The sequence below is a fragment of the Phoenix dactylifera genome, chromosome 14, assembly GCF_009389715.1.
Source record: "Phoenix dactylifera cultivar Barhee BC4 chromosome 14, palm_55x_up_171113_PBpolish2nd_filt_p, whole genome shotgun sequence".
In the NCBI taxonomy this organism is placed as follows: domain Eukaryota; kingdom Viridiplantae; phylum Streptophyta; class Magnoliopsida; order Arecales; family Arecaceae; genus Phoenix; species Phoenix dactylifera.
This window is the reverse complement of record NC_052405.1, coordinates 7,793,876-7,812,195: the sequence shown is the minus strand read 5'-3', so window position 1 is coordinate 7,812,195 and position 18,320 is coordinate 7,793,876. Positions and strand designations below refer to the sequence as shown.

Below are 18,320 nucleotides of genomic sequence, written 5' to 3'. Positions count from 1 at the left end.
GCCGCATGTTGATAGTTGTTGGTGTCGCATTGCCAGTGGACAAGTGTTTTGTAATGTGCCCAGATGCTAATCCATTCTACATGCATCGTCTGAATTATTCCATCTAAATTTCTGTTTGCTTTGACATTGTTAAATGAGTTAGAAAGTGTTTTTGTTATGAAGTGATATGTTTGTGTGGTATAAAATATGCAGCTATTTCTGCATATAATGGACCGTAGGTCAGCCAAAGCAAAGAGCAAGATTTTCTTCTTTTCCTATATCTCGGTTTGTATCGATATGGGGCGTATAAATCTCAGCACTATTTTATTGACTGATATAAATCAACAAAATCTAATATATCAGCTGAAATAGTTATTCATAATGGGTGATTTTTTACGATCACTTTATTTCTTAAATAACTTTTTATTATAAATTTTGAAATCAAAGCTTAAATATAGTTCTTAGTTTCAGAAGTATTATGTTGACCGAAAATTCAATATCTCAGACAGAAACATATTGGCTGAGATCTCAAAAATCTCGATTTTCTTAAAATTTTCTCATTTACCATATCGGCTAAGATAAACTAAGATCTCGATTCAGCTCAACCTACACTACTCGCCGAGATAACTAACATCTTGGGATTTTAAAACCTTGGCGAAGTCTTATGTAATTTTGATCTAATAATTTGTTAATTTTACGAGGCTTCAGACTTTATTAGCAAACAGTTATCCTGTACTTTCCATGAGCTAAGCAGCCAGGAATATCTTTCCCTTGAGCTTCAGGTGGGAAACATCATAAGTGAGGCCTAATATCTTAAGCCATGGCATGCCCGCCTAATTAATACCTTTGCCCAACCCATCTAAAATATAGATCAGGTGACAAATTGTAGGTTGATCCTGCCTAACGTTGCTGTATCAAATTAGTACCTGTTCCATCACCAATTCTCTTGAAGCCCGTAGGCAATGGATTATATAACAAAGGATAGCCTTCCTCCAAAAACTCGTAATCCCCTTAACTCTGATAAAAATAGGATTCAATCCCATGTCATTTGGTGCAATTGCCAAAAAAAATTTCTCTCTCTGTTTTTTTTTTTTTTTTTTGAAAGAAAAGCTAGTGACAAGAAAATCATGAACAGCCAGTGAATGACAGATGAATGGTTAGTTACACATGCAAAAAAATCCAGTCCATGACCACTCTCTAAAACCTGTTCAGATTTCTTGCCACCGTTTTACTCCAAAAAGAAAAGGCAAAAACTTGTTTTAATCCTCATGCTGGCTTCATCTCCCTGCCCACAGGACTCCTACCTGCATGTCAAATATCATCAGAAATCGCATCGAAGACAGGTTACTTAAAAGAAAAAGAAAAGGAAAAAGATAGAGGGAGATGATGGAGATAACCATTTGGAGATAGGGACACTCGGATAGAATTCCTTGGCCACAAGGCTGGACAAAAGAACAACTAACCAATAAAGAGATACTAATTTCAAGATATTCTGGCTAGCTTGATCAGCACCTAGCCATAGTAGAATCAACTAACCATGTTTTCGTTGGATCCCCCTTGGAAGGGGATACTTATCTCATTGAGGATATTTTGACCCCATCCACCAACATGGTCCCTTGAAAGTGGACCCAAAGTTTCACACCTGCAGGGGCCAAAGAACCAAAAGGCATACTTGGATTGGATTCCTGAAGGTACAATTCCATAATGGCATCAGGAATTGCATCATAGCAAAGGTCCATAGCCATATTAAACAACAAGGCATTATCTGGAATTGTTTGTTGGGGTGGCTATTCATTGCAATGCCATCATCTTTCTCTCATGCCTGATATCATAAATGAAAGGAAGATATTAAAAGTAGGCGTGCTCGTCACATCTCTTTCGGCAGGACATGATTTGGTCCAGTGGATGGATAGTGGGAATTAGGCATCTCATGACTAAAGTAGAGGGTTATCTACTTTGATAAGGACTTGGATCAGCACTCAACAGCAGTAAGGGGACTGTTGAAGACTTCAACTGCAAATGGTTAGAACGAATATGTGTACTGTAGAATTAGGATCAATTTACGTCAGGTTTTATCGCTTGGAAGGGTGAGGTTAAAAGGCATTTTAGTGCGCTTTTATAGCGGTGTTAACCCAATAAATTAATTTTGACGGGGACAAAATATTTGAGTATAATACTAATGATTTTAATTTTTTGATATAGTCAAATTATTTTATAGAAAGTTGAAAGATTAAAGAAGTGTAGACAAACTTAAAAGAGTACATGTGAAAATTGGAAAAATATTTAAAGTGTTCTATAAGCTTTTATAGTGGAGAGTCGACTCCAGAAAGTCATAGGCCGAAAACAAAAAACAGTTATTTTCAGACACTTTAGGAGTCGACCTCGGAATTTCAGATATCGACCACAGGATTCAAAAGCCGATCACAGGATTTTAGGAGTTGATCTCAATACTTCCGGAGCTGACTCCTCTATACGTGATAGCTTTAACGGCTAATTTTTTTGCTAGCACAGAATATACTACACAGTCCCAACGACTAGTTTCTTCTCTCTAATAGCTAAAAATGGCTCTCTAGCAAATTTTCAAGCTATAAATGTTTTCAAATTGAATTAAAAATGAAAAAAGATTTAGGAGATTGAGTGGATAAGATAAAAAAAAAAGAATACAAAGATGCACCACTTCTAGAGAATCACAAAAAAAAAAAAAAAAATTGAGCATGGAGATTGTATAGAGGCCTAACATCCAAGATATGGTTAGGATTTGAGTAAGAGGAAAGCAAATAGTTAATATTTGTGTTATTAGACAGGACAAGAGGCGGATGAATGTTCTATAAATGAAGCATATACTCTAGGTGACAATGTGGAAAGAATAGATTTGATGGATCTTCGTACATTTTGCATGCAGCAACTGCTCACTATTGTTACCTATTCTCTAGATGATTAGCAATCCTCTCCTCCTCCTCGGACGGGTTGAAAATTCAAACTATTATGGTGACATCTCCATTATAATTTTCTTTTGATAAAAAGAATCAAAACAATGGGCCACATAACAGAAGATAACCCTCCCAAAATTAACATTCTACCGTCCAGATCCTTATAAAGATGAGATTTGATTTCAAATCATTAGGCACAACTATCAAATACTTTATCAGCTTAGATTAGCTTGCACCTTCTCATCTCCACTCTATTTTTCCAAAAAAGTTTCGTCTACTGTTCCTTCCCCACCGAGCTGTCTTCTCTCTGTTGACCCTGCTGGCTATACTTACGTAAGATTAGTGTGAACAGCCGATATACCCAAAAAAGAAATAGCCATTGCAAGAAGATTCAACACCATAATCATTTCGAGTGGTGCATGGCCCTCTGAGTCTCGACCTGGATCTCAATTAAACTATCATTTATTTTTATATAAAGTGCAATCTAGTATTTCAGTTTTGGCAAGATATAATTACCTGCACAAATGTGCACACCAATGTGTCTAAATGACCTTGACTTGAGATAGCTCATAAACTTTGCATGCCTAAATGTTGCCTAAAAGGCAACTTACCAAGATGCTATCATGATGGCTTATTGGGTAGTAGAATGCCAAGCGGGCTAAAACTCTCACTCCTAACCTTCACTCACGAGGTCAATGGGTTGCCGGCTTATCCCATCCATCAGTTTCAACCTGCTAGGGCACTGAATCTAACGTAAGAAACAAGATTTGACCAATGATGGATTTGGCGGTATCCTCGGAAGCGACATCCATCACGGGTTTTACGTCCCGCCGGGGTTGTCGACCGCCGGCTTCTCGTGACACCGAATCCTGAACGTCATAGGCCGGACATCACAGGTTTTAAAAACACAAGTGCACCTCCAACTCTCTTTAGCTCGGTTCGATTTAAAAGCTCTTTCTGATCTCTATATAATCTCTTTTCTTTTAGTTTCTGTCAGATTCTTGCTGCCCTCTGTCTTTCCAAATCACTGCATGAAGTCTGTCCCCAACCTGTCATTTCTCCACCTGGATCTTTCCATGAAAAATTTAAGAACTTATGGGAGAGCGACTGAATCCATTAGTTCATAAAAGGGTAAGACGTCCAAAGATTTTGCAACGACATCCCAGTCTTGTCGTTCTGCCTCGTTTAGGACAGGGTTGGTGCAGAAACCCCATTATGCTTTGTGGAAAAATATATATATAATTTTTAGTTATTAAAAATTACTATTCAAATATATTAACTAATACACTTGGAAAAATTACTAGAGTTTGTTATTGATGATCTAGTTCTAAGTCTTGCTCTCTCTTTTTTTTTTTTTTTTTTTTTTTTGCTGATAACTTCCCATGTTTTGGATGGATTGCTTTTTCTTTTTTTTCTTTTGTTATTTGGCACTCCTCTCAATAGTGGTTTGCAGATAAACTTCTTATTGTATTTCTTAAGGAAAAAAATGCTATCGCATGATTTTCTTTTCTTTTTTTTTGATGAGCTTTTAAATCTCTTCCATCTAGCAACTTAGCTAGATGCATCTGTCAGCTCGTTTATTGTAATTTTGTGACTGTTGAATCTTGTTTAGCACCTATACCTTGTCATACCAAATCTAAATGTTCATGCTCCAGCGTAGTGAATCTTGTTTGTGATTTATTTTCATCCATATAAGCTCTTTAGTTTTGGTTTTGGCAAGTCCAATTAGTATTTATATAAAATTAGGTTAACCCATATAAACTTCCAAAAAGAAGCTAGATGAATGGTTTTGTTTTTGAGAGGATTTTAGCCACTAGTGATGATACCTTGGACAATAAAACTAAAGAGCTTAGTTATACCTAAATCGCTAGCTTCTGCATGAAACTTTGCTTCTTGTATAACATTTGGCTTCATTAAGATACTACTTAGGATACGTTGCTCTTGCAAGGTAATACCATATAACTTCTTAAAATCTTGTTGCATATTAATTGTCAAGGTTGAAAAAAAAAATCTATGTTATCATAAAACAAAAATCAAGGACCTTTTCCTACAGTTTGCAGATGTCTCTGTGAAAATTTTGCAGCCATTTTGAGACCAATTTCATCAACTCCTTGTTGTATTAATTTTTCCAAGACACATAACGTCCCTACCCTGCATGAGCTTCTTTAAAAGATTAGGCAAAGTCATCTACATCAAACCGGGATGCTATCATAGCCATCCATCTAATAAGTTCTATTTGTATTAAACACATTCAATGTGGGGGTTGGATACTAGTGAGAGGTAAACTTGGAAGTTCCAGTAGAGTAACAGAATTTATAGAGCAATTAGATGCCTTAATTGCATGATATATTTAGGTCACACTTCTCTATGTAGTTATATCATAATTCTCAATACATCTTAGTTTCAACTAGTGGGCATTCTATATGTATTGGTTTGGCATAGCATATACCATGTTGGTTGGTGATAGACAACAAAAAATTTTTCACCTCCTCTCGACTTTTGATAAAGATCTAGACACCCCTCTTTATTGATTTTATTATATAACATATTTATGATATAATTAGATAATCAATTTAATATGTTTATTGCTATTTACATTTGAACTATTTTTTACTTAATTTGATCCAAAATATTACATAAATTTATAAAATCAATATTAAATCCGATCAATCCAACTCAAAAAGAATCAGATTAGATTTGGATTTAATTTTTCAACCCGATTCAAATATGGATTGAATCTAGGTTGCGTCGAACATGCTTGCAACCCTAATAGTTAGTTCAATTTTTTTTAAAAAAATACAAATAATAAAGACATAGTGATAATAAAAATTATTATTGAGTGTACGGATCAATTAGTCGAAAAGTCTCTCATGCTTAACTATCAAGTCATTTAGGTTCCATCTTGCCCTGCATTCATTTTTTTTTTTTTTTTGACTAGCTATAAACATGCACTCCTATGGGTACCATGGATGATGACATGCTCTCATGTGAGGATGAGCGGAGAATCGGGAAACCAAAATGGCCGCTTGGTTAATTAACCAAAATGGCAGCATCCCACGTTCTTCAAGGATATGGTCGCATCAAGAAACCCCTTTGGATTTTTGTGGAGATCCCGACATCGCATGTGATAACGATAAGTCTATTGCTTTTTTTTTTTTTTCTCCCCCTTCCTTCCCACCTTTGGATTTAGATTGCAGAAATAATTAACGCACTCATCCCGGACATACCCAGTGCGACACCCACAGAAGACACGCAGGTCCAAATCAACGTATGGCCCACGTTACTCGTGCTCCTAACGGTTTCATTTGTGCGAGTCACCTGCGAAAGCACGTAAAGCACCGGGTATTGACCGCTCTCCAAGGGGTATTGCACCCTGACCATGAGTTAGTTCTAAGGATGTATCACTTGGAATCGTGAACAAAGTAGCTTGAATCTTTGAGTTTTTTAATTAATTGACGACTTTAAGATTTCGGATAAATAATTGGCGAGGATGTATTAATTATGCCTAGATGCATCACATGATAGAAAGTAGGGTTTGACTGGCGAATGACCTCGAGCTCTTCATTGGTTGGGAAAAACTCCTCAATCAAAATTGTGAAAAAAACAAAACCTTCTATGCCCGAAAGCCTTCTATCTTCTTTTTCCGTTATCGCTAATAAGAGAAAGTGCCTTTCAACTCTAAATAGCGGACAAGTGCAGAAAAGATGAAATAATTAATTGTTTAATGTGTTCATGATAAGACCGAATTTCTTAATCCCTATCAATCTATTTTATGGTCTATTTTTTTACTTTTTCTATTTATTTTTGGTCGTGAAGAATTTAATGAATTAGAAGAAAAAATCATGCTCCATCTTATGGATTCCACTACATTAACCTAGCTGATCAACCAGGTTGTACTTGAATCATGTTAAAGTATTTAAACTTACATTGGATCTTTTTTTTTATATATTATGTACTGAGACATAACTAAAGATATATCAGTTAGATTTACTCAATGCATCCTACCTATAGCAAACATGAGGCTAAGAAACCACAGACAAACATGTGATAAAAATTTAGTCTAAGTGGCTGTTTAGCAACCACGTAAATAACAATAATCTAATGCTGCGGAAACATCATTCTTAAGAGCAAGATAAGCTAAAATGGAAATATATCTCGCGAAATGTCATGTTGGGCTGCCCTACCTGCATTGATATATATATTGCGCTAAAACCCGCAATTATTTCAGCATGATATACGCAGGTGCAAGAACTTGTTTTCAAATAATTAGAGGAATATAGGATATGAAGAATAACATGACATGATCCATAGAAATGTAATTGTGTTACCCTAGGCAAGGAACATTATTTAATACAAGCATCTTCAAGTAACATGTCTAGATACTGTCTTGTTTTTAACACCCCTAGAAATATTATTGAATGGTGGACGAGAAGGAAGGCAAGGCTGAGAGCATTTAGCTTTGTTTGAAGGGAAAGCAGGCAGAGTTTGAGGCAGAGAACGTGGAAAAGCGCTTGGGTCCTATGATCCCACCTCTTTCAACTTTGCATTCTTGTACGAACTTTGAAGGCGTCGCAATATATTAATACCTGCTCACATGAGCAAGTGAACGTAGGGCCTACGCTCTCGTGAATACGCGATCATGGAGGCAAATGGCGCGTTCCCTTGGACCGCGGGAAAGGCCCTCGGCGGTGCAACCCCACCTCCCATGACATTTTTGTGTGAAGAGTTTGTTAAATAGGCTCCTGCCGTGGCGAGAAGGTAGGGTGCCTTTGGTTTGAAGGGAAATCAAAAAGGTTATATTGTTTAATATATTTAACTCCTCATCGAAATTAAAATTGAAATCAAAATAAAATTTGAATGTTAGAAAAATAATAAAAATTGAATTTTGAAGAATTGAAGCGTTACCATTTCTCTATAAAATTCGAAATAGAATTGAAGTCCGATTTTCTCCGACTAAATATACCCTTGGTGGTTGGATGTCGAGAAATAATTTAGCTTGAGACGAACATACCACTTACTTGTCTTATGTGATTAACTAAAATCTACTAGGATTGCCACCGGGTTATATTTGATCCCCATAGCAATTCACATTTCGTGGAACTTGATTGATATATTTTACTCACTGATTTATTTATTGTAGTCCTTCATCTTCTGACTATGTGAAAAAAGAGAGGAACAGATGGTTTAATTTATTGGAAAAAACACCTCAAAAGAACTCAAATAAACCACAAGTAATTTAATTTTTACTGAAACAACCAGTTGCGATGCGTACTTCACGTCGTTTTCTTTTGATTCACAACAAAATAAATAGTACCTGTAGTCAATTCGAGGCATGTAGTCACTGTTTTTGAAAGAGATTTGCCTCCTTACATGCACCGGATTCTGGCGATCCCTTTCCAAGATACAACGGACCGTTGATTTTATAGACGTGTACAGTACTACAAAATCTCTTGAACTCAATAGGATTTTTTATATTTGTTCGTATGCAATTGATTCAGAGCTAAAGGACGAAGAGAGATTGATGAAGAAGAGACCAACAGCAAGATAACCCCTCTTCTCTTCTCTCCTCACCGCTTGAAAAAAATTGAAAAAAAAAAAAGAAAAGACCCAAGAAGGTAAAAGCCCCCTAACAGATATGAAGAGGAGGAATTAAATGAGAGTGAGAGGGCTCTCCTCTCTCTTCCCTCTGGAGTAAAGTTGGAGCCCAACGTCTCTATTGCATTTAGAATGGGTTTCAAATGAGTTTAAATGGGGAGGGACGGTTCACAGCCGTTTCAAATTTCAAAACCTCTTACATAATTAACTTGTGTTCAATTTGGACATCCTCTGCCTACTAATTTTCGAATATTTATAGCTTGTGTGACTTGCGTGGCTTAAATTTTTAGTTCGTTAATTGGATATCTCAAATTGCAATTTATCTAATCTGCTCAGTAGGTTTTTTTTGCAAAATATTTTTTGAGAGAAAGGAAGGGAGGACCTGTGATATAATTGTTCAAGTCTGAATTTTTGGAAATGCACCGTTCAAAAATCAAATGCATAATCTTTTATTATTGAGTAGAGGGGTCTAGCTGGTTGGTAGGTTTTGGAACTATATTACCTTGAATATCACAATGAAGAGCTAATTATCATATCCTAGAATCCAAACTAAGAATAATTATCTCTCGGATCCATGCATTATTCTCAAAATGAGAATTTTGGATCTATCAAACTACATAATGTGTGATATTTCCTTTAAATTTCATAACATTTACAAGCCCATAATTTTTTTCAAGTGAATAATACATCAATAAGATCGCTAGCAGAACATCTATATCACATATCTCAAAAGAAAACAATGTGCTCTACTTTGAGCGTGTTTCATGGTTCAGCTTGAAGTCAACCACTGTACAATATCGAACACATTCTCTCCAGCATGGAATATGAAAAATAGTTGAGCCACTAGGAATGCAAATTGGAACCCGAGGTCACATTATTGGGTTCTCATTTGAGTTGAACTAGTTTTTCTTGTTTATAATGATAGTATTGCGAATCTAACGACCTGGCGAACGGTCCATTAAGGTGGCAACCTCATCAACTTTTGACTTTTAAAATTTTAACAAAAAAATAAATTATAAAAATTCTTCCAAAATTATAAAAAAATATACTTATATTTAATAATCTAAAAAATCTACGGTTACTCTTTTTTTTTTAAGATTCATCGTACATTAATTCATAACTTAATAAAATAATAGTCAAACTATTAATCTTAAACATAAGCCAAATATCATATTAGAAGAGATCCAAGAATAAAAGAAATAGGTGCATCCTCCTCATTATTTAAAAATAATTTTAATTTTTTATATGAGATAAATGATTTTACTAACATCATCAATTTAATTGAATGTAACCGTAAATTCTCTAAATAATTGAAAGTCAAGATAATAAATATAAAGAATAAAAACTATAAAGAAAGAGAGGAGGGCATGAAATGAGGAGTCGCGTAAAGCATGAGGTCAGGCTCCTGTAATTTATTGAGTAACCGGAAAGCAGCCTTCGTCCAAGTTGAGGGTTGAGCGGATGGAGAGAAGCAAAGGCCGCTTACGTCCCGAATAAACAAGGGGACGTAAACGTATACCATGGGATTACGCCACTTGTAATTTAAGAATAACAAGATAAGATCGTGCAGGGTTTTTTTTTTTAAAAAAAATAAGTAAGTTGATTATTGTATCAGATAAACTGGCTTAGTGACCATTAATTACGTTTTTTTGTTTTCCTTTTTTTTTTGGTTTATGACCATCTCGTGTGTCCAATTAGTTTCGACAAACAAAATAAAATCATTTCCAACTATCGCTATTTTCCTTTTTCTTTTTATGAAAAAGGAAAAAGTATGTTTTTATGATTTGACATGTATTTTTTTTTTTGATGTTTTATGGGTTTGTTTTAGATGTGAGGGTTGTCCTTTGCTATTTTTGATTGCATAAATTGTTAGATGTATGTGAGACAAAAAAATAAATTGGCAGTAGGCAAAAATAGTGACATGCTCGAAGAACAGAAGATCGGATGGCAAAGATAGTGAATAAAAAATAAATATAATTTTTGAAAAAAATAACAGCAGTGAAGATAGTTAACTAATTTTATTAATAGTTAATTAAGCTCATTCGCCAACTGTCTGCCGCCCAAAGGCGAGTTGATTGACACCAAGATGGTAGTACGGTTGGAACAGGGCTAAGATTTTACCGGAGTGACCTATGTTTGAAACACGCAGGTGTCGATTAAATGTGGAGACCAGATGCCTCCTGCGTAGTTTGTTCTATGAAGTTGTCATTTGATCTGTCGGTACTGAAGTGGCGTTGGGGTGACATACTCACACGTGGAGCAATCTACGTGTCGGAGAGGGCATGCGGAAACCTGCGACCTGCATTGAACATTTTTTGATGGAAGGAGGGCCCAGTGGAGGCTGCTACGCGGATGGGTTCGTCCCTCCCCCCTCCTAGTTTTTATCCAAAAAAATGGCAAGTTGATTTATTTCATCTAAAGATGGATAGGTCAAGGGAGATGAAATCAATTTATTAAGGAAGCTAAAAAAAAATTAGCGTTTGGCATTGATGCCTTTTTTTTTTCAAAAAAATTAGAAATATAAATTTTATTTTTAGTTTATCGAAAGACGAATGGTAAAATCTATTTTTTAAAAAATAAAAGTATATATTTTTATTTTTATTTTTATTTTTCAGAAATAATAAAAATATTAAAAGAATTAAAAATAGATAACTAAATATAATTTCTACATCAAATTTCCTATTTTTTATTTAAAAAAAAATAATACCAATTTGGATTTTTTTTTTTTGGATTGATGGTGATGACACTTATGCTCCTATCCTTTCAGATGAAAAAGAGGAAAGCTGATTTTTTACAAGATAAGGATAATTACATAAATTGCAGAAGACATTACCAATTTCGGAATCTAGACAACAATAAAAGCCCTGCAGCCTTCCCCTCAGGAAAAAAAAAAAAAAGACTTCAGGGGCCGCTCCCTACTGATTTATATTTAAGGAAGCGGGAAGAATAATATATAGCCAGTTTTCAATTATAAAATAAACTATTGAGGCTTGGGAGGGTGTTGGAAACTAAATTTTGTCCAAAAGACAGCGTAAGATCTATTTATCGGCAAGGAATAAAACCCACCGAGATTTCAGAGAGCGTCTCCCATAATCCCTCCGTCGAATCCTGAGACGGAAAGAATCGGAGAAGAGAAGGAGAGAAGAAAACAGAAGGATGAAGCTGAGAAAAGAGGAGGAGAAGAAAGATGGCATCTTGGTGCAATCCAATGGCGGCGGAAGAAGGAAAGAAGAAGAAGAAGAAGAAGAGAAGGAGGAGAGTAAGAAGGGGGAAGAAGGAAAGACGGTGGTGGTTGGGATTAAGATGGACGCCGAGAGCCGGGAGCTCCTCACGTGGGCCCTCGTCAAGGTCGCCTCCCCCGGCGATCGTGTCCTCGCCCTCCACGTCCTCCCCTCCTCCGCCGCCGGTACCAATCTTCGTAGCCTCGACCTCTCCGCCGCTTCTACTCTTAAAAATTCTAATTTTGCTTCTTCTTTCATGATTTTCTTCATGAAAAATCTAATCTTGCTCTTCTTTTCTTAATTCTTCTCGCAAATATATTTATATGTCTATATTTTTCCGCAGATGTTTCGCATCATAATGAAAATTCGCCCTCTTCTCTGCTCTCTCTCGTGAAGGCCTTCGACTCCATGCTCGCTGTCTATGAAGGCTTCTGCAATCTCAAACAAGTTGTCACTTTTGTTCTTTTTCATCGATTTCTTCGCCATATTTAGTTGATTTTTGATGCTGCATAAGTTAACTTTTTTTTTATTTATTTGTTTTGATAGATTGATCTGAAACTGAAGCTAAGCCGTGGTTCATCAATCCGCAAAGATTTGGTTCGAGAGGTGAATTCCTCTGCGGCAAGTAAACTAATTCTAGGGATTACAAAGAACAACCGTTCTTTCGGGTATTCCAGTGAATCTTAGACCGTCTCTCTATCTTTTCTTTTTTTTTTTTTTCGACGACCAATGTTGTATGGTTTGTATGTAATCAATTGATTTCAATAGGTCTTCCTCTACCTCAATTGCCAAGTACTGCGCAAAGAAACTCTCCCGGGATTGCTCGGTGTTGGCAGTGAACAACGGCAAGATTGTCTTCCGAAGAGAGCCACTGCCAGCTTCTCAATCCACAGGTTGGTTGGTCGTTCCTAAACTTCACTTCCTGCTTCAATTCGGCTCATTTTTGGTCCCTTGTGCTCAAAATTCCATTCTGAAAGCAGCGAACAACAGTGTCGGTGACCATGTCCGAAGTTCTAGTTCAGCCCTCGTGCCCTGGCAGGAATCAAAAAATTACTCCAAGCGATCCAATCGCGGGGATGACAAGTTGGCGATTAAAAGCCAAGCAGGAAGGAACACCAATACTTCGAGCACATTGCTTCCCTGTTTGCCAGTTGTATCTAAAAGAAGGTTGAGTTGTGTCAGCCTTGGTGCAGACAACGTCTTACCATCATTGGATGACACAAAAAGGCAAAACTCTGGCGTTTGTTCCCCTGTTTCCCTTCCCTTGTGCTCTGAATTGGAGAAAGATGAGTCCTTGGCTCTGGTTCCTGGGAAGAAACCGGAGGCTCCCTCGAGCTCCGTCTCTCACTTGATCAAGGACTCGCCGCAAGCAAGACCTGGCTGGCCCCTGCTCAGAAAGTCGGTCTTGCCCAATCAGAAAACCACTTCTGCAGAGAGATCCAAGACCTCTGTGGTTCAATGGGCCATGCGGCTTCCCAGCCGGCACTCAGCAGTATCGACAGTTCATCCAGATCAAAAGCCTGCAAAATTAGAAGCAAATGCCACCTCCGGTGTTGATGGGAAAAGAGGGGCCATAGTTCCTTTCGAAACTGATTCATGTAGTCCATCGCCTACAATTGACAATGGTGAAAAGAAAATTCCAAAGGAGTTGGAATCTCTTAGGGAGAAGTATTCATCAGTTTGCAGATTGTTCAGCTATAAGGAACTTGTGCAGTTGACCTCTAACTTCTCACCAGGTCAATTTCCATGACTTTTAATTCTCATGCTATCTGTGTATGATCTGGCTGAGCTTTCGTCTGTTGCTGTTTTGATGTGCACTACAGAGAAGTTCATTGGGAGGGGAGGTAGCAGCCATGTCTACAGGTGCTGCCTTTCTGATGGCAAGGAATTGGCAGTGAAAATTCTGAAGCCCTCTGAGCACATCCTAAACGAGTTCGTTTCGGAAATCGAGATTATCACCGCATTAAATCATAAGAACATTATTTCGCTGTTTGGGTTTTGCTTTGAGAATGATAATCTCATATTGGTCTATGATTACTTATCACGAGGTAGCTTAGAGGAAAGCCTCCATGGTATGCTGTTTATGTTCACTACAAGGTCATCCTTCACATTCTTGTACCTTGTGTCTTCTCTTTCGAAATCTTATCTCCTATTCCACATTTTTATTGTCAGGTGAGAGTGAGAACAAGAATGTTCTTGGTTGGGTCGAGAGATATAAGGTGGCAGTGGGCATTGCAGAAGCCCTTGACTATCTACATGGTGCTGCCAATGTTCAACCTGTGATCCATCGGGATGTAAAATCCTCAAATATTCTCCTCTCTGGTGATTTTGAGCCCAAGGTACTCTCTTGTCTGCTGTTAGGATCAATGAAGAAATTTGCCTCTTTTAATTTGTTTACCAAATACCTTTCAAATTAAACCTTTGGTTGTATCCCATTTCTTCTTGGCATGCTTCAGTTATCTGATTTTGGTCTCGCAAAGTGGGCATCAGCTTCAACAGTGGACTTCTCATGCAACGATGTTGCAGGGACGTTCGGGTTTGTGTGCTAATTCACTCAACTATGAACTTATTTGTGAAAGTGACATCAGATGAGATGCGATGGCGTTTCTGTTTAACCGAGCAAAATGTCTTATAATTGCAGGTATTTGGCTCCTGAATATTTTATGTATGGGAAGGTCAATGAAAAAACTGATGTGTATGCTTTTGGTGTTGTGCTTCTTGAGCTTATTTCGGGTAGAAAGCCCGTCTGCACAGGCTGTCCCAAGGGCCAAGAGAGCCTGGTCATTTGGGTAAGTTCTTTGGTGTTCTTCTATAACTGATGCCACCTTGTGCTCAATAAAAAATGGCTGGAAGGCTAGTTTTCATCATAATTGAATGTATATATGTACATATATGGCTTTCGTCTAGAGATTTGGCATACCATCTAGAGATATGTAAGACTTTGCTTTATAGCTTGTTTATGATTGAAGATAGTCCAACATCTTTTTTCTTGGTAAAATCGTAAAAAGCCATGCTCCCATTTATTTTCCTGGAAATCCGGTATGGGACTGGGGATTAAACATAACCTTTGGCACTTTTCATGCACAGTGGCTGTCCTAGGACTTGAACCCATACCATTGCACATTTGCACTTGTCAGCCCAAGCATTTACTACTGCACCAAGCAATGGCTCCTTTTATCGATAAAATAGCATAAAACCATAATAAACAAGAAGATACGAGAACTTACCATGATATCCTGATGGCAGGCAAAGAAAATTCTACAAGATGGAAAAGTTAAGCAGCTGGTCGATCCATGTCTGGGCACTAATTACAGTGATGATCAGTTGGAGAGGATGATTCTGGCTGCTTCCCTCTGCATCAGAAGAGCTCCTCGGTGTCGTCCCAGAATAGCAACTGTAAGATATTTATTACCATGCAGTTCTCATGATTCAGCTTTATTGATCTATTTTGCAATATTTTACCTCCGGGAAGCTCTTGGGCATGCTGTTGTTTATTATGAAGTGAATTCTGAGGTGCAAACATGATATAATTATACATATACTGCTCCTGACTGCAGGTGCTGAAGCTAACATGATATAATTATACATATACTGCTCCTGACTGCAGGTGCTGAAGCTCCTAGGAGGAGATGATGACATTCTCAAGTGGGCAAAATCACAAGTCAGTGCTTCCAAAGAGTTTGATGGGTTGGATGATGAGGCACCACTTCAAGATTCTAACATCCAGTCTTACATAAACCTTGCACTGCTTGATGATGATTCACTCTCAGTCAGCAGCGTAGATCCGGCTGTCGATTTTATAGCAGCAAACACTTCCTTAGAGGAGTACTTGCGAGGGAGATGGAGCCGTTCATCGAGCTTTAATTGATGAGTACTCATTTGGTCTCCTGATGTTTGTATAGGGGGTGTTCCTATGTTGTCTCACTTATTGCATCTGTTTGTTTAATTACAAGAGGAATTGAGATGAGAGGCGGTATGCTATGCCCTCCTCCTTTCCTCATTTTATGCCATGTCCCTTTATGGGATTGTTTTTGGCCGGAGGGACCATCCATCTCTCCCCAGGTGTTCTCAACCAAAGGGTGAGAAAAATAATGGAGGGAGTGGATGGCTTGTTATATTTGCGAAGAGCTGTAATACCCATAGCTTTCGTTAATAAAGGGTTTCATCACATGTTTCCTTTTAGCGGTGCTGTCTAAATTTTGCCGGTGCTTTTCAATCAACTTGGTGGTTCCGTGGTGCAAGATGATTTTTGTAAATGCAGAGGGGAAGATGATATTCTGAAACTTTTCAGCATTTTGCTGGGCAAGACAAGGTCCGCGAGCCAATCGCAGAGTAGAGAAAAAAGCCTCACGGTAATGGTGATGCTATCAGGCAGCCACCTTGCCTTGGCTGGTTCGGGTTCTTTGAAACTTTCCATGCTTCTTCTGGAAGCATTTTGGTGAACAAAAGCTTTATGACATTTTGATCCTAGCGATAAAGATGTATATAGTTCTAATGGTTTAAGATGGAGGCATGAAGCATTTTGAGTATAAATCATAACAACAGTTGTATTGTAAATAACATATGCTGGACTATCATGTTCATTTGCATCAAGCACAAATAGGTTTCGACATACCATACGAAATGGAATCTAACAAAATAGAGGACGTAAGTTGATAATAGAAAAGCTAAGTAATGCCAATAGATCAGAGAGAGCTAAGAGTGACAGCAAAAGATGACGAACTAATGATACCAGCTGAGCTGAGATAGGAGGATCACGCCTCAAGTAAAAAAAGCTGCGAACAGTTGAAATGTTTTTCTCCAGCAGAATAATGAGATCCATATACGAGGAAAGGACTTGGAACACAGAATCGATTAAATGGAATTTAAGCTTCTATGGTGATTCTCATGTCGTTTGAATCACCACTCATTAGAACATAAATTCCGCAAGCCATCCATGAATGAGGAAAGGACTCAAAACACAAAATCAGCACCACTCAACAAGGGTATCCTTACCCAATGCTCATCCAGTGGTCCATCACTCTTAAAACTGCAGATTTCAGCTCAAACGGATCCAAGCATAAACAACTTCTAGACCACTGCTCATCCAAATTTTAGTTGTGAATGAAACGATAGGGAGCCGTGCACACTGACAGCAACCCATTTGTGACCTTGGAAGAACCTGTGGTCCACTCAAGAGGGCAAATTTGGTTTCAGCTCTCGACCTAAAAAGTAGTAGGATCTGGGCTGATAGGAGATCAGCATTACCAAATTCACATGCACTTGGGAAAGGAGAGAAAAGGAGGGAAAAAACTCAAGAAACCTTCTATTTAATTATTTTTGCTCCTTTTGCAGCTCTGAATCGTCTGATTTTCTCTTCTCCATGCAGAAGTCCACATGCATGAAAGAGTAGAATTCATCAGTGGTCCTTTCAATGCTTAAATGTAATGAATAATCTAATATGGGCAAATTTAAATGAAAGATGATAGCCCTCGGCAGTACCTAGCTTATATCACATCCATTTATTCATTAACAGCAAGCAGAATTAATAAAAATTCTAAACGAAATAAATATTAATATATCAGAGATGGAATACAGGGTTCTGCCGGGGCTAAATCAGATTATCACTGAAAAGAGCAAATTTGAAACTAATAGGTCATTTTGCTTCTTACCTACTGTTTTAATGATAAATTAGAAACTAAACTTCTGAGGAAAAAAATAAAAAGAAAAAAATTAGCTAACTCATAGAAACAAGTCCAAAGAATTAGTGGTTTCACAATTGTCAAATGGTGCTCTCCTCTCATCAGAACTTTGTGTAGCATCCTAGCCTTTTTTTTTCTGGAAGAAAATCCTGCAAGACATTCAGCGACTACAAATACCCTCTCCACAGGAGGAATCTAAGTGAAATCATTATGAGATTACTTCCAACAATGAACCATAATTTAGACAATTATTGTGAGATAGGAGATCACAGCCCACTTTAGGAATTAACTGCATACACAGAAGCAGAGTGGACCTCAATGAAGGATGGACTATAGCTATAAGTATATGATTGATGACTTTTATTGCAACAATGATTTGAACTGGGTCATTTTACATAGGGTTCTCATTTACACATGACAAAAGAGAGAGCGAGAGAGAGAGAATCAGAATATTCCCAATCTTTAAAGACACAAACAGGGTTTCAGTTGATCAAGGCAACTTTCAGTTGATTCCTGAACATTTGTTGGACTTGCCTCTTTACTCAAAGGATGTATTATACACATGATTAATGCACCAAGGAGGTGTAGATAAAGAATAAATCATTTTTCGCAATCTTGGATTAATGTCTTTGATTGTGTTAACCAGCAAACTTAGTGCAAGCACCACTCAGATATTCTGAATGTATTTAGCAGGCAGTTAGTGAAGTAATCAAGCATTATTAGCAAATGGAATATGTTACACGATATATATAAGCCTGAGAAGCTTATGTGGTTTTAAAGAATTCCTGGCAACTCAGAATTAATGCCACTAAGTTCAGCATGGATCTACAACTTTAATGATAGAAAGAGCAACCAAATAAAAGAATCGAGAACATACCCAGACGAAAGGAGCAAAGAAGAAACTATTACATTTA

At 37.4% G+C, this 18,320-nt stretch overlaps 1 protein-coding gene across 2 annotated transcripts; it reads left to right on the top strand.

The window, feature by feature from the left end:
- Positions 1 to 11,471: 11,471 nt before the first annotated feature.
- LOC103701364 (probable receptor-like serine/threonine-protein kinase At5g57670) lies at positions 11,472 to 15,907 on the top strand. Of its 2 annotated transcripts, none has more exons than XM_039133512.1 (11): positions 11,472 to 11,910; positions 12,069 to 12,172; positions 12,272 to 12,393; positions 12,491 to 12,618; positions 12,706 to 13,461; positions 13,549 to 13,797; positions 13,898 to 14,064; positions 14,182 to 14,261; positions 14,367 to 14,514; positions 14,972 to 15,121; positions 15,333 to 15,907. In XM_039133512.1, exons 1-11 carry the CDS (start codon positions 11,661 to 11,663, stop codon positions 15,591 to 15,593), a joined length of 2,415 nt encoding a protein of 804 aa, XP_038989440.1. In that variant the 5' UTR covers positions 11,472 to 11,660; the 3' UTR covers positions 15,594 to 15,907. The 2 variants fall into 2 exon arrangements, with proteins under 2 accessions (XP_038989440.1, XP_038989441.1); XM_039133513.1 differs by having other exon boundaries at positions 11,473 to 11,910; positions 12,494 to 12,618.
- The last annotated feature ends 2,413 nt before the right edge of the window (positions 15,908 to 18,320 follow it).

What these genes read in the sequence shown, in the direction of transcription:
- LOC103701364 (XM_039133512.1), top strand. Translation starts at nt 11,661, where the DNA reads ATGAAGCTGAGAAAAGAGGAGGAGAAGAAAGATGGCATCTTGGTGCAA. An exon ending in GACCTCTAACTTCTCACCAG is followed by an intron (nt 13,462 to 13,548) that starts GTCAATTTCCAT and finishes TGTGCACTACAG; the next exon opens with AGAAGTTCATTGGGAGGGGA. An exon ending in AAGAGAGCCTGGTCATTTGG is followed by an intron (nt 14,515 to 14,971) that starts GTAAGTTCTTTG and finishes TCCTGATGGCAG; the next exon opens with GCAAAGAAAATTCTACAAGA.